Raw genomic sequence first — 14,203 nt, 5'->3', positions numbered from 1 at the left:
CCTAGGGGTCACACCTATCTCAAATATATAAAATATGAATGTCCTTACCTAATGATGTTTCACACTAAATATGGATGAAATCCATTCAAGGATGAAGGAGGAGTAGGATTTTAAAGCTAAAATAAGAAAATTTGCCCTTTTGGGGCCCCACCCCTCAGCCCCTAGGGGTCGGACCAGGCTCATTTATATAAAATATGATTGTCCTTCCCCCAATGATGTTTCAAACCAAATATGGATGAAATCCATCCAAGGATGAAGGAGGAGTAGAATTTTAAAGCTAAAAATTAAGAAAATTTGCCCTTTTGTGGCCCCGCCCCTCTGACCCTAGGGGTCGGACCAGGCTCATTTATATAAAATATGATTGTCCTTCCCTAATGAAGTTTCACACCAAATATGGATGAAATCCATCCAAGGATGAAGGAGGAGTAGGATTTTAAAGCTTAAAATAAGAAAATTTGCCCTTTTGGTGCCCCACCCCTCAGCCCCTAGGGGTTGGACCAGACTCATTTATATAAAATATGATTGTCCTTCCCTAATGATGCTTCAAACCAAATATGGATGAAATCCATCAAAGGATGAAGGAGGAGTAGGCTTTTGTATAAATAGTCTTACGCACGACGCACGGCGCACGGCGCACGGCGGACGGCGCACGGCGCACGGCGCACGACGACGGACGAAACACGATGACAATAGGTCATCCTGACCTTCGGTCAGATGACCTAAAAACAAACACATCAACTCAATGTAACTTTGATGGAGGATGACAAGACTTAGTTGTTTTTTAGAGACTTAGTGATGCATCCTAATTATTGCGGCAGACCCAGACAACTTGACGCTCGATCACATTTACTGCTGATGATGTCAGTCAACGTGGAAAGCTTTTTCGTCCACACTGACAGTAGATAGAATCGTTACAGACACGACAGGCGTAATAATCTGGACTGCCAGTCTTGTGCATTAACAAGTTTCTTTTATTTCTCATCCAATTGTGTTCTGTCTCAGACGGGCATTTAATGTCATCGCACTCGATTTTAATTTATTTATTTTTTTAGTTGAATTTAGTTTTTGTTGATTTTTCTTATTAATGTTTTTGTTTGTTTGTTTGTATGTTTTTACTTATTGTTTTTAGATAGAAGTAACTATTTGAAATATATACATATATAATCCTTTGTTATTTACTATGATAATTTTTTTAAAAGAATGCCAAAACCATGCGTCAAAATGGAAATTGCCGAAGACATGTGTTCATGACAGGACGTATAGCGTTTTCAGTAACCTCTTCTGTATCCTAAATCGATTAAATCATTTATTATATAGGTCAACCCAGACAATAAACATCAGAATAAGTACTGTAACAGAATCGTGAACTGTATCATTGTTCGATAACGGCCTTGTGTTTATAATCTCTGGCGCTTTGATTTTTACGATGCTCAATTAAGCTATATAGTTATTATTCAAGCCCAGTAGTTTGCCGGAAGCTACCTATCCAAGCCTTATTTCAAGATGTGCTTTATGAATCCCATGTGTGTTTGCGATTGACTTATGACAGTTTGATAATTTGAGTAAAACGACTTGTCTTTTTCAATTTTATTTTTGTATTCTATTATCAAACTTATTTATTATTAAATAGAATTTTGAACTATGACATGAACAGCCCCTGCAACAACAAATTTTGATTTCTAATTCATCATAAATAAAATCTATCCTACAGATCTGATGCTACGAAACACGTGTGCCTTATTTTTCATTTGCAATGGAGGGTGGATGTGAGTAATGGGGTTATTGTCGGTAATGTCACCGAAATGATTGTGTACCGGGACAGTTTCTGTTCGTTTTCTCGGCAAAGAAAAATCACGTAGTAAACAACTGTTCGTGTTTATTTCTGTCATTTATTTCAAGTTAGTTCACGGGTCATTTATTTTAGTTATTAAGAAATAGGAATTTCGGGCAGTGCTCATATTTAACTGAAGGTCATTTACAAGCAAATACGCCGATATGTTTTCACTGATTTCACTTCAAACCGGTAATGTCAACACGTTTAAGTGTTCGTAATGCTTCTCATGTTTGACATGAGTCGGCAAAGATATTCGTCATTGATGCACTTCGTTTCTGCAGTCTAGGATTCTAATTCAATACAAGCATTACATTAAATATCTTCTTAAGTCATTTATAGTTAAAAATATGTTTATTTGTGGATGGAACGTACCTGTAGTTCATGATCACATGGCGAAACCATGCTTTACTTTTCGGCCGCCATGTTTTGTTTAGCAGTCAGTGTAATATGATTAGCTAAAGAAAAATCGTATTTTACTCTGGACACAAAAATACTTGCTACGACGTCTTAAAGAAATTAACACTTGCATTAATCTCTGAAATATTATCACACTATCGTCGTATCAATACCGATCGAATTATCAAACACGACCCTTTGTGAAAAATTAAATGTGAAAGCATGGCTTCAACCATTTTCCACGGTACCAGCGACCAAAATTTGGTCATCGACTGAAGCCATATACCGATCGAGAAACACGCTAAAACACGCGTCACGAAAATCCCATGTCTAATTGTGAACTGCAAAAATATCAAGTAATGATTTGATTAAGTTGGTGACATGGCTCTCGCGTGTTTATCTGGCGAACTGTCAATATCGGGAGTCAGCAGATGCGCACCGGAGATGGTTCTGAAAACACGCACCTATCTTAATAACGCCGCTTGTAATTACATGGTTGTCAGGATTGTAATGAAAAAAATAAACTTATATATATGAAATTGTATATTAAAATAAATAACTGACACAGAATTTTCCTTTTATGTCTGATGGGGTGGCGAGATACACTTATATAATGAAATGTTACATTCCAAAAATTCAACCATACCGGATTTGTATGGAGATGGCTAAAATAAGCTTTGTTTGATGCCAAATCCTTTTGCTTTTTTTGCAACAAAATTTGTTGAAATTGAATAATGGAAGCACGGATCGATTCGGTCAAGTGATATAGGTGTTCTTCACTCTACCAGTAACCTTCCAAGTGGGTTCAAGGAGTGATATATTGATTAGTAATTAGAATATTGTTCGAAGGGGATGTTACTTCGTGTATGAATTATAATGTAATTAGTATTTCAATTATTATAATTGAATATTTCATTGGGGTCGTTTTAGCAGAGTATTACAGTGATAGTCTTCCACTAGCTCAGGTAAGGTATAATATAAGTCATTTTTATGAAAAGACCGAGATCAGTTTGTTTGTTTGTTTGTTTGATTAATTAACGTTCTATTAACAGCTATGGTCATGTAAGGACGGCCTCCCATGTATGCGGCGTGTTGCATGTATTTTGTGCGAGGTGCGTGTTTTGGGAGGCTGCGGTATATTCATGTTGTGTCTTCTTGTATAGTGGAACTGTTGCCCTTTTTTGTAGTGCTATATCACTGAAGCATGCCGCCGAAGACACCGAGCAACACACCCCACCCAGTCACATTATACTGACAACGGGCGTCGTCCCACTCCCTGTATGCTGAGCGCTAAGCAGGAGCAGAAACTACCACTTTTATAGACTTTGGTGTGTCTCGGCCAGGGGACAGAACCCAGAGCCTTCCTCACAGGGACGAACGCTCACCCCAAGGTCAAAAGTGAGGCGGTGCCAAGGGAGGCATTAGGAAAGATAAAGTCAGTAAGGAAGAAGAGAAAAGATAAGATCCTAAATTTAGTCGCCTTTTACGATCATGCAATAGGGGCAGCAGGTACAATTCTAATGCCCTACCTGCAGGTCATCTTATTATTTTCAGACAATGCTCGATTTTGTTACATGACTTCTTCCATATTGCACAGGTGTATATACGGGTGTATAGGGGATACGAGTATGAAATATGGAAAACAAAACATCTTTTTTCGTAGCTTCAGTGTGTTACCTTGGGTAACATTATCGTTTCATGGTAATTGCCGTTTAACGATTAACATGGTATACTTACCTGTTCGGCGATATAAAATGACCGCATTTCCCACACAAAATACAAACATTTGATGACGTACAGTGTAGATCGGTACCCCAGTGTCACAAATAATACGTAGATACGCTAATCACTTGGATTGTTTTCTTAAAGACAAACTTCGCGACACAACCCGTGGCATAGAATGCCTTCCTTGCACTTAATGATGTCCTTAACACGACTCAATCGGTTACACAGTACGATGTTTGTGAGTAAATGTGCGACAAAATAACCAGGGGGTGATCGTATATAGATATATAAAATTTCCAATTACAACTGGTACGATGGCACACATTATTGTGTTTTCCATTAATTTATAAACATGTTTTGTTGTTATGTTCTGTATTTATCCAGATCAATAAAAATATGTTTTGATATTATTTATCCTTTGTAGACGTTGGTATGTATTAGAAAAAAATGAAAATAAATATACATTCACAAGAATACATACACGGGAGTTTGTCCTTAAATGACCCTAGCTTTTAGTACCCTAGCTGTTCGTTAATAGAACGTAAATAAAATAGTCAACCAAATGAATGTCAACCCAGAACACACTTCCGGTGTACAGCTGTTAATGAACTAAAATCGATAAGTTAATAGTGGTGAAGCCAGTAAATTAAAAATGTTTATAAATTCGACAGTCATTGTTACAATGGTATTAGTGTGGATCTTAATTGTATTAACTGTTTGCATTTGTTTGGTTTGATTTTGATTGACACACAGTAAATGTCACCAAAGGACGATCTCCTCTGAGGTTAGTAAACGGCATGATTTTCAAAAAGAATGCAGAATCAAACGATTTCCTATAGACGACAATGTTAATGTTTGTCTCTCCCCATATTTCAATTCTGGTTCTTTATTACTAATGTTTAAAAAGGTCATCTCACACGGGCGAATAAAATATTTAAAGATCTACCATCTTGTTAAACTTTTAGGTGGGAGCTGCTATCTTGTGCTGAATTCCGCACTAGAATTTGACATAAAATTGTACTTTTTAATTTAAACATATTTTATTGTATCAAATATGTACAATAGGATTGGGCACAAGTTTTCCAACTTATATTAAGCCCTTTCCATACAATATTAGGTAACACATACAAAATTATACAAGATGACATTAGCAATAAAATATTATTTTTTGTGGAAGTGTGGATAAGGCAAGGGTAAAGAAAGGATGTAAGAAGGTGCAGGTATATGAAAAGAATGTGACAGAGGCTTTCATTTATATCATCATAAATTATAGTTAAGACATTTTCACTAAAAAAAGAAGCATTGTTTAAGACTGCGTGAATGATCTTTCTCGACCCAGATGGCACAAGTACACAATCCACTACGCACAACTTTCGGCTTATCAGTTTCATCATATCTCCTTCCATAGTTTTCCTTCACTTCCTGTAAATTTTGTCTAAAGTTCGTTTGTTTAACAAATACTTAAGTTTTCGTAAAACACTTACCTGTTTTGACACATTTTTACAAATATTTTCGATATGTTTACTCCCTTTACAATTTTCGATTATTACCACTCCCAGGTGCTTATGATTTTCTACAAAGTCTACATTTACATTATTAAACTTGATTTCTATTGCATGTTCAAGAGTTGGAAATAAGTGATGCCTCTGTTTTTAGAAGGATTAAAATTTACTAGCCACTTAGTAGCCCAGTGTTTAATTTTATCTAAATCATTATTTATTTTTTGTATCTCGTAAGATTCTCGGTGACGAACACTCTATCCGGATTACCTTTCAGTGATTTTTTCGCGCGGTAAATAGAGTTTTTAACTTTCCAGTTCCGTAACCTACAGATAACTTGGTACTTGCCATTTCTAGGTTTACCTATGATGTGTGTTGTAAAAATTTCATCATCAGATATATCTAAGTTCATATGTCTGCAGATCTCTACAACTTTATGGTCCGACTTGGTGGACTCATCACTGGTCATCTTTACATTTTGAAATCTGAGGGAATTACGCTTCCCATATTGTTCAAGTTCTTCTAAACCACTTTTAAGTGATTCGACTCTTCCCTGGAGTGTATGACACGGGATGGAGAGTTCTTTACTTTCATTCTTCCTACTTTGGATTTGCGTGGACTGTTCATTTAATTGAGTTTTTTTGGGCACTGATAGTCTGTTTAAGAGGCTCAGTAATTTCCTCGAGAGTTACTGATATGATATTTTTGAACATGTCTTTAAAATGGGGAAGCAATGCTTTGACCCAAACAGGAGCAATTGACGAGGCAAAGGTAGGGTTGGAAACGGTACTGTGGATGAGTGAATTAAAGTCTACTACCTTACCTCTGCCAACTTCAAGTTTCAAAGATGGCGTCTCGCCTGGAGTTATACTCTCCATGGAATTCCTTCTTCTGTGACTAGGCTTGATAGGTGTACCTGGACTTGGAGTGGTTTTTTTCCGGCTCCTTACGCTTTGTAGATATAGGTGTGGTATTTACCTGGCGCATTGTATCAGTTGTAGTCATAGCCGTGAGTGCGCTTAAAATACAGTTAACACTACTGTCTACGTATACAGGTAACACACTGACCGTGACAATGGAATGTTCACTATTGATAAACACACATCTAATTTTCAACGTAACGGTGAAACATTTCCCATATATAATGTTCAAATACTGACATAAAACGTCTGTAGAGTGACTATGACCATTTCCATACTAATAAAAGCACATATAGGTGCCAAAATTTCCACCTGAGAATTCACCGTACGTTTAGTGTCGCCGCCATCTTGACTAGATTTATCCGATATTTGTACTTTTTAATATCTCACCCTGATAAACCTGATAAAACATAACTTTAGAAAAGCTCTAAACATTTTACATCTGGATGATATGAAATCTTCTGTCTCTAATAGGTGGATTCCCAGAATTATAGTTTTAGTCTGATTCTACATTTCCTAAGAAGGGTGAACAAGAAGTATATTAAGATAATAGAATAGTCTTTCTTAAGGAAGCGGTATTGAAATAAATCAAATTGTTGCAAAAATAGTTTTCATGTCATTGCGCTCATTTTCAGAGTAGTGATATGGCTTTTTGTTTAACCTTGTTCAACTGTCATATCTATGTTGCAGATGGTTATGTCGGGATCGCTCGGGTCTGTTACGAGATGGGGACATTGTATGGCCTTAATGAGACAGACGGCTGCAGAGAATGGACCAATGAAATTGGGTTTACTGCCCTCTACTGCTTCTGTTCAACGAACTTATGTAACAAGGGAAGTAATCCATCACCCAGCGTGGTGCTTACCTTAACAGGTGTCATGAGTCTAACAATATCCTTCTTCTATCCTTAGCCTTATGACACGATGGTGCTATTTTTAGATCCGAGTGACAGACAAAAAGTGGAAGTAGACGGAATGTTAACGTGCAGAAAGAAGAAATCGATTATTGTGCGTCGCTTGTATTGCAAGAAATAGCACACGGCTCTAAAGTATCGGTTTATCGTATAAGTAAAATGTTGCCATATTCAGTAACAATATGATTTGAAAAACAGTTGTGTCTTTGCTTTTGATTCATGATACTGATGTGCAGATGCTTTTGAAGTTCAAGACGTGTGACAAGGTGTAAATTCTTGTGCACACTTGTATTTAGGCATGCGGCGTTGCCAACACGAACAATGTTCGAGGAAAAAAATAATGTAAAGCCGAATTGTGTGTATTGTGATTGACCTCCTCGAAATCTGACAGAAGTCATGTGCAGGATATAGTTTTTCAATACAACTGACCCAAAGAAAGCTGAAAACAAGGATACTGTTTACAGTGTAACAATAAGACAGCAGTTTTAGGTACTAATTAACATTGGTTAACAAAGATACAAAGGTCAAGTGTATATGATGATTACCTTCCTACATGTAACATAGGAATTCCCAAACAGTTTCCGACGCAAAATATATAGATGTATCTGACCAGTGGTCAAACTGTGTCACTTTTGCGGTCTAGTCCAAAATGGATTAATATGAGGATTCAAGCAGATATAGTCATGTCACAAAAATGGGATTTCATCCGTTTTGCTCCTTCCATGAGCTTTCAATGGATGTGGTTTATCACCATAGTCGACGGCGGTATATGTGTATTGGAATCACGTAATGAAAGGTTTTACGCTGAAGATTAAGTGAGTCCCACAGGTTATTGAAATCTGATTATTACCGTCCCAGTTGCAATGCAAACTGTTTCAAATCGACATATGTCAAATAGAAACTTTTATCAAAAGAGGGATCTTAACATGCCATGCACACATGTCCTGACATCAAATGAGTTTCATGAATCAATGAAGTGGATGGAGTCGCTTACAGGCATCTTCCAAAAGGAGAAAGACTTTGGAATATTATTATAATATAATATTAACTTCGTATATGGAAATGTGCATTCATACGTTTTGTGATTACATTAAAACACGTGTATTTTAATGTATAACGTTCCGTCCGTCATGTGAGTAGATGCTAAGATTGAACTTGCTGTGAGGAATGTATAAACACGACCAGAAAGAACAACTATGCAGATTTGACTAGGTATACGGTCTTATTTTAGTTCGTCCATTTGGCAAACAGGATTGCACGATTGACCTTGGAATAATTGATACCCATCATTTATCAGTTAATTTTAGGTCACCTGAGACGAAATCTCATGGTGACCTATTCTAATCGCCTTTTGTCCGTCGTCGTTTGACGAAAGACCTTTTACTTTTTTGATTTCTTCTCCAAAACCGCTGAAGCAATTTCAATGGAATTTTGTACAAACCGTCTAAGGCGTAAGACCAATCAAAACTTTTTGAATTATCTGGTCCCCATCCCCTCGGGGCTGTTGAAGGGGCTGAAAGGGGTAAAATTGACTGAAACTTCAAAAATCTTCTTCTCTACTCACAAATCTGGTAGAATTAAATACTCTTCATAGATAGAAGGGTCTTAAGGTTCTTTACAAAAATTGTGAATTATATGACCCTGGAATCTTTCGTTTTCCCCTAAGGAGGAGGTTAAGTTTACCATAGTTATATAGGGAAAACACATTTTGAGCATTATTCGGTCATTTGTAATAGGAAATGAGTCCAATTTTGTCAGAATTATCAGCATGAGATGGACATTGAATCCTATTAACAATCTTTCCATTACTGACCCCCAGGGGCCTTAGAGGCGGGATCAAAAGGGGTAAATAGGCTAAAACTCCAAAAATATTCTTCTAAAATTCTGGAAATGGTAGAATCGAATACTTTTCATAGATTGAAAGGTCTTTACAGTAATTGTGAATTATATGATCCTGGGGTCTCATGATTCTCCCTGGGGAGGGGATTTAGTTTACTATAGTTTATATATGGAAATCACATTTATGGGCATTTTTGCTCAATTTTCAGAGTAAACGAGTCAAACTTGCTTAGAATTATTAGCCTAAGATAGCATTTTAACATCATATGCATATTGATCCTGGCTGACCCCCTTGGGGGCAAAGGAGCGGGGCCAAAAGGGGTCTAAAAGGCTAAAACTTCCAAAATCTTCTCCTAACATTCTGGAATTGGTAGAATCAAATACTCTTTGTAGATGGAAAGGTCTTAAGATGTTTTATAAAATTGTGAATTATATCACCCTTGGTCTCACGTTACCCCCTGTTACCCCCCGGGAGGGGGTCAAGTTTTCTTTAGTTAATATAGGAAGAACACATTTATGAACATTTTTGCTTAATCGTCATAGGAAATGAGTCAAACTTGATAAGAGTTAATTATTAACCTGAGATATAGAAATTTGATATCCATATCAATCCTCCAGAAGGGCGGGACAAAACAGGTTCAAAATGACTAAAGTTTCAAACAAATTCTGAGTTCACAGGTTTCATGGAAGCAAATACTCTTCATATATTAAAAAGTCAAATTTGTAAAATCATGGCATCAAGGGACAGTATGTCTTTGTTTCATTCTATATCTGTACTTAGGTGACCGCTGAGGCCATGCCTCTTGTTAAATTATTTCTACGTGTTGATTTGATGCCAGTCATTGCTAATCGACCAATCCATTATGGACTGAGCCTATCATCCGAATCATTTACATTAAAATTTCAGAATGCTACTGGTCGTTACCAATTTTCGCAAACCTTTTGCCATCGCATGTATATATGTATAATATCATGCAGATTTTCGTAAATAAAATAGTAATCATTACCTAATAGAAGCAGCTACCTTACAGGTTTTCCACAAAAAGAGTCTGAAAACTCGTTAGCGTACAACTAAACATATGATGGAAAGTAATGGAAAAATCGGGACGCGAGCCAGTAAGCAAGATAATCAACGGTGGATGACCCGTTTCTTCGATTAAAACAATAAATTGATTCCACAAAAGTTATGAATAATCGTTTAAATTAATTGATTAATGGTATTTTTGCTAGAAAAATTAAATGAACTATTGATCTATCGCAAAAGAACGAAACGGTCGCTTACCTTGAATTTCTAATCGTATAATGAATTATATTAATTCAAATCATAAAATGTAAATACATGCTAGCTATGGTTGTTTCAAACAATAGGGAGAAAAAATCATGGTAGCAAAGCAAAATCTTAGTTAATTAGATGCATAGATATTCTTGTAAAATAGAGTAACAGCCGTCATTAAAAACATATCTTGCATGCTATGCTTCGAATATTAGACAAATTGCCTTCAGTCTGCAATAACAAAAAAAAATGTGTATTTATTTCCATTTGACGTAGCATTTTATCTAGCATAAAACAGGAGACAGAAGGTCGTTCCAAAAATAAAATTGTGCAATAGATACCTATTTCATGTAGCCCGCATTAATTGTGTCGTCAATCTTAGGTAAGTGGGTAAGTCAATCCATCAACAAGAGATTTACGATCTCTGTAAATCCGAAGAGGGTTAAGCTGTCTTACACTTAATGCACTTGGTATTTTATAGATGTCATTATATTGCAGTAGTGATGCTGCTAATCGATCGAACGATTGAAATACAAACTGCACCTTGAACGAGCATTCCTCGCTCACAAGATTAACGGAGAATTAAAAGGAATAACATAAACTATTTTAATGCGTCTGATTCATTGTAAATACACCATAAGGATCATTAAACATGTAATAACATGCATTTGTACTCGTTTTTGTCCAAGGATACTTATACATTAGTTGTATACCGCATGATGTAATATTTCAGCGCTTTTCGCGCTTAACATTTTGCGTTGAATTATGATTGCGCTGAAATATGCACATTTACAGTATTTATTACCTCGCATAATACAATGGACAATTAATGAGACAGACCCAGTGCCTCATTCATTTCTTACACGTAACGTGGAAATTTCTTACTTGTTGAATTGTGAAAATTTCAGACGTCAATGGTAATATCAAATTTTCTTTTAAATAGTATCATCCGATTTGTGGGATAGAAAATAACAAAACCCAATACAAATGATCTTACTTCAAAGCAACTAACCAATTTCTAGTGTTAATGAATAAAAACAAAGGCGTTACCAGGGCGGAAAGACTGTATGGAATAATGTACATGTATATGCTATTCCCTGCCCGATACGGAAATCTCCTTCAAAGTAATAGATCAATCCTATAGCGATTTCCAGGTTATCTAAGATCGAAATTACTTCCATTTTATATTTAGTATGAAATTGGATAACTCAAAATGAAAACGCCACGATTTCTTGGTAATTTCAACTGACGTTGTATATGCATACACCAATGGTAAGCACGTATTACTTGTAGTAACGATCAATAGAAACCACATCTTTAAATGTGGTTTGATATTAATGTAGCACAATGGAAGTATATGTATCAATAACGAACCTTTTTGACGTCTGTATATGTTTTATAATTTTATTGTTTCATTCAGTTTTGAATTGATAGTATAAATCCCGTTTTTTTCAAACAAAGGCTACTTAAATTTATTTCTAGATAAACAGAGTATATCATGAGCAATATGGAGCCGCGCGGATGAACATGTTGTAATTGTTCGCATCAGAAAAAGTAATTGTTTTCAGTACCAATCTTACGATACCGAGCAACATGCATCAAAACAGGTTTGAACACATATTCCGCATTGTCATATTACAGAGTTATCTGCACTTGTGGGTAGGTATTGATTGTGATGTCATATATTGGCGAGCGTAACGTCATAAGTTTCGGAGAAAACGACGTAAATTGCACTCACAAAATAATGACGTCACAATGGATACCTATCCGCAAGGAAGCTAACTCTGTAATATGCAAAGACGGAATACATGTATGTTTAAATACAAATGTAGACAAGTTGTTTTCTTATAAAAAAAAACATCGTTGACCTAATAGGTTGATTATTCCTACAGACGCCCGAGGAATCAAGTTTTTAATAGGCATTTTTTCTTGGCTAACTACTTTTTAGAAGGAATGTATAAGGCTTTACTTTTAAGAAGGCATGCATACCTTTAATTGCCCAATTTCATTTCAATTAACAATTGTATCACCCTCGATGCTCAAGAGGTTACTGTCACTGACGTTTTATCCTCGATACTCCAGGGGTTCCGATCACTTACGATCTCTACACCCCTGGACTATATCATAGTAAAACTGGAGGCAACAGAAAGAAGAACAGGTAATTTAGTAATTTGATGTTCATCAAAAGAGACGTATAACGGTACACTGTGGTTGACTATGTGGCTTTGATGTTAGGCGTCGCTCTCTCTGTAGGCCTAGTCTTCAAAGGAAATCTTTGCTAGCCTATGATTGGTCAAATGTGTTCCGCCATCCACTGCCTTCAGTTTTACTATGACCTAGTCCAGAATGGAAAAAATGAGAGCTGTTTATATGCAATGAAAACACATACAAGAACCTGAAACAAAGTGAGCCAGAAATGAGGACACAAAGGATTATGAGTTTTATTGCATAAATGCTGTTAGTGGCAATACAGGTACGAAAACGAAAACATTAAAGAGATAATGTTATGCTACCTTGATCCGTTCTTCAATACCTTGATTTTGAATTGTCTTTTCAGTACATTAGTGTATTGACAGTATATGACAACTGCGGTCTATATTACAAAAGATACAAATCATTGCAAGATGCTTTAACCAAAACGGGTTTGTTTGTTTGTTTGATTATTTTAACTTCCTATTAACAGCTATGGTCATGTAAGGACGGCCTCCCGTGTATGCGGTGTGTAGCGTGTGTGAAGTGTGAGGTGCGTGATTTGGAAAACTGTGGTGTGTTCGTGTTGTGTCTTCTTGTATAGTGGAACTGTTTCCCTTTTTATAGTGCTATATCACTGAAGCATGCCGCCGAAGACACGAAGCAACATACCCAAGCGGGTCACATTATACTGCCAACGGGCGAACCAGTCGTCCCACTACCTGTATGCTTCGCGCTAAGCAGGAGCAGAAACTATCGCATTTTATAGACTTTGGTGTGTCTCGGCCAGGGGACAGAACCCAGAGACTTCCTCACAGGGGCGAGCGCTCACTGATATAACACACTGCTATTTACAGAAATAGTTCTTTTGCAACATGTAAAGTTATTTACTTCTGGGTGTCGTTAGTTATGTAGCTATTGTTTGAACTATTGTTTGCAAATAAGTAAAGCCGGATCATACCTTATACTATTATTATTAACCTCTTTGCTTTACTGAAATGATGAAAACTTCAAAAATGATACTGTATTACATATGTCCTACATTCCAATGTATAATGATTAAAAAAACAGTACAGTATCAGAGGTGCACTCGTTAATCATAACATAAACTTGTAAGTAGCATTAAAACCGATACTACAAAGAGCAGACTACAGTGGGCCTGTATCTTACTAATTGATGTTATTAAGATACCCCGAATCGTGTGGACGGTTTGACTGGAATCCTGACCAGCGGCAATACCAAACACATACCATGTAATAATTGTTGTACTGTGGGATATAAATGACCTCAGATTAAATTATATACTGATATCAGCAGCTGCAGACTGCCCTCTCACACATGCGCAAAAGGTAGTCCCCCCCCCCCCCCCCCCCCCACAGAGAAAAGAGTCAAGTAATTAGCCATTACCCCTTATGGGGTCAACGAAAACGTTAAATTGTTTAAGGTAATACCGTACCTCTTTGGCCAATGTTTCTGTCCGTATGATAAATATACAATGTTGTACAATGTACCGATGGCGTCGCAATGTTTACATGTTGTGTCCGTAACGCTGTGTTGTTATAGCTACAAAATAAAATCCTATTTGTATTTGTAACATTTTCTTTGCATGCAAAT

General features: G+C 36.5%; 1 protein-coding gene across 1 annotated transcript in view; it reads left to right on the top strand.

The window, feature by feature from the left end:
- LOC138330258 (uncharacterized) overlaps window positions 1-11,062 on the top strand; it is a 44,864-nt gene extending 33,802 nt beyond the window's left edge. Inside the window, exon 3 of the mRNA XM_069277739.1 lies at window positions 7,065-11,062. Within this exon, the coding sequence (XP_069133840.1) occupies window positions 7,065-7,285 (221 nt within the window). The 3' untranslated portion in view covers window positions 7,286-11,062. The remainder of the gene's footprint in view (window positions 1-7,064) is intronic.
- The last annotated feature ends 3,141 nt before the right edge of the window (window positions 11,063-14,203 follow it).

Source organism: Argopecten irradians, chromosome 8 (genome assembly GCF_041381155.1).
Source record: "Argopecten irradians isolate NY chromosome 8, Ai_NY, whole genome shotgun sequence".
Taxonomy (NCBI): domain Eukaryota; kingdom Metazoa; phylum Mollusca; class Bivalvia; order Pectinida; family Pectinidae; genus Argopecten; species Argopecten irradians.
Note: the sequence above shows the minus strand (reverse complement) of the source record. Positions and strands in the feature narration are given on the sequence as shown.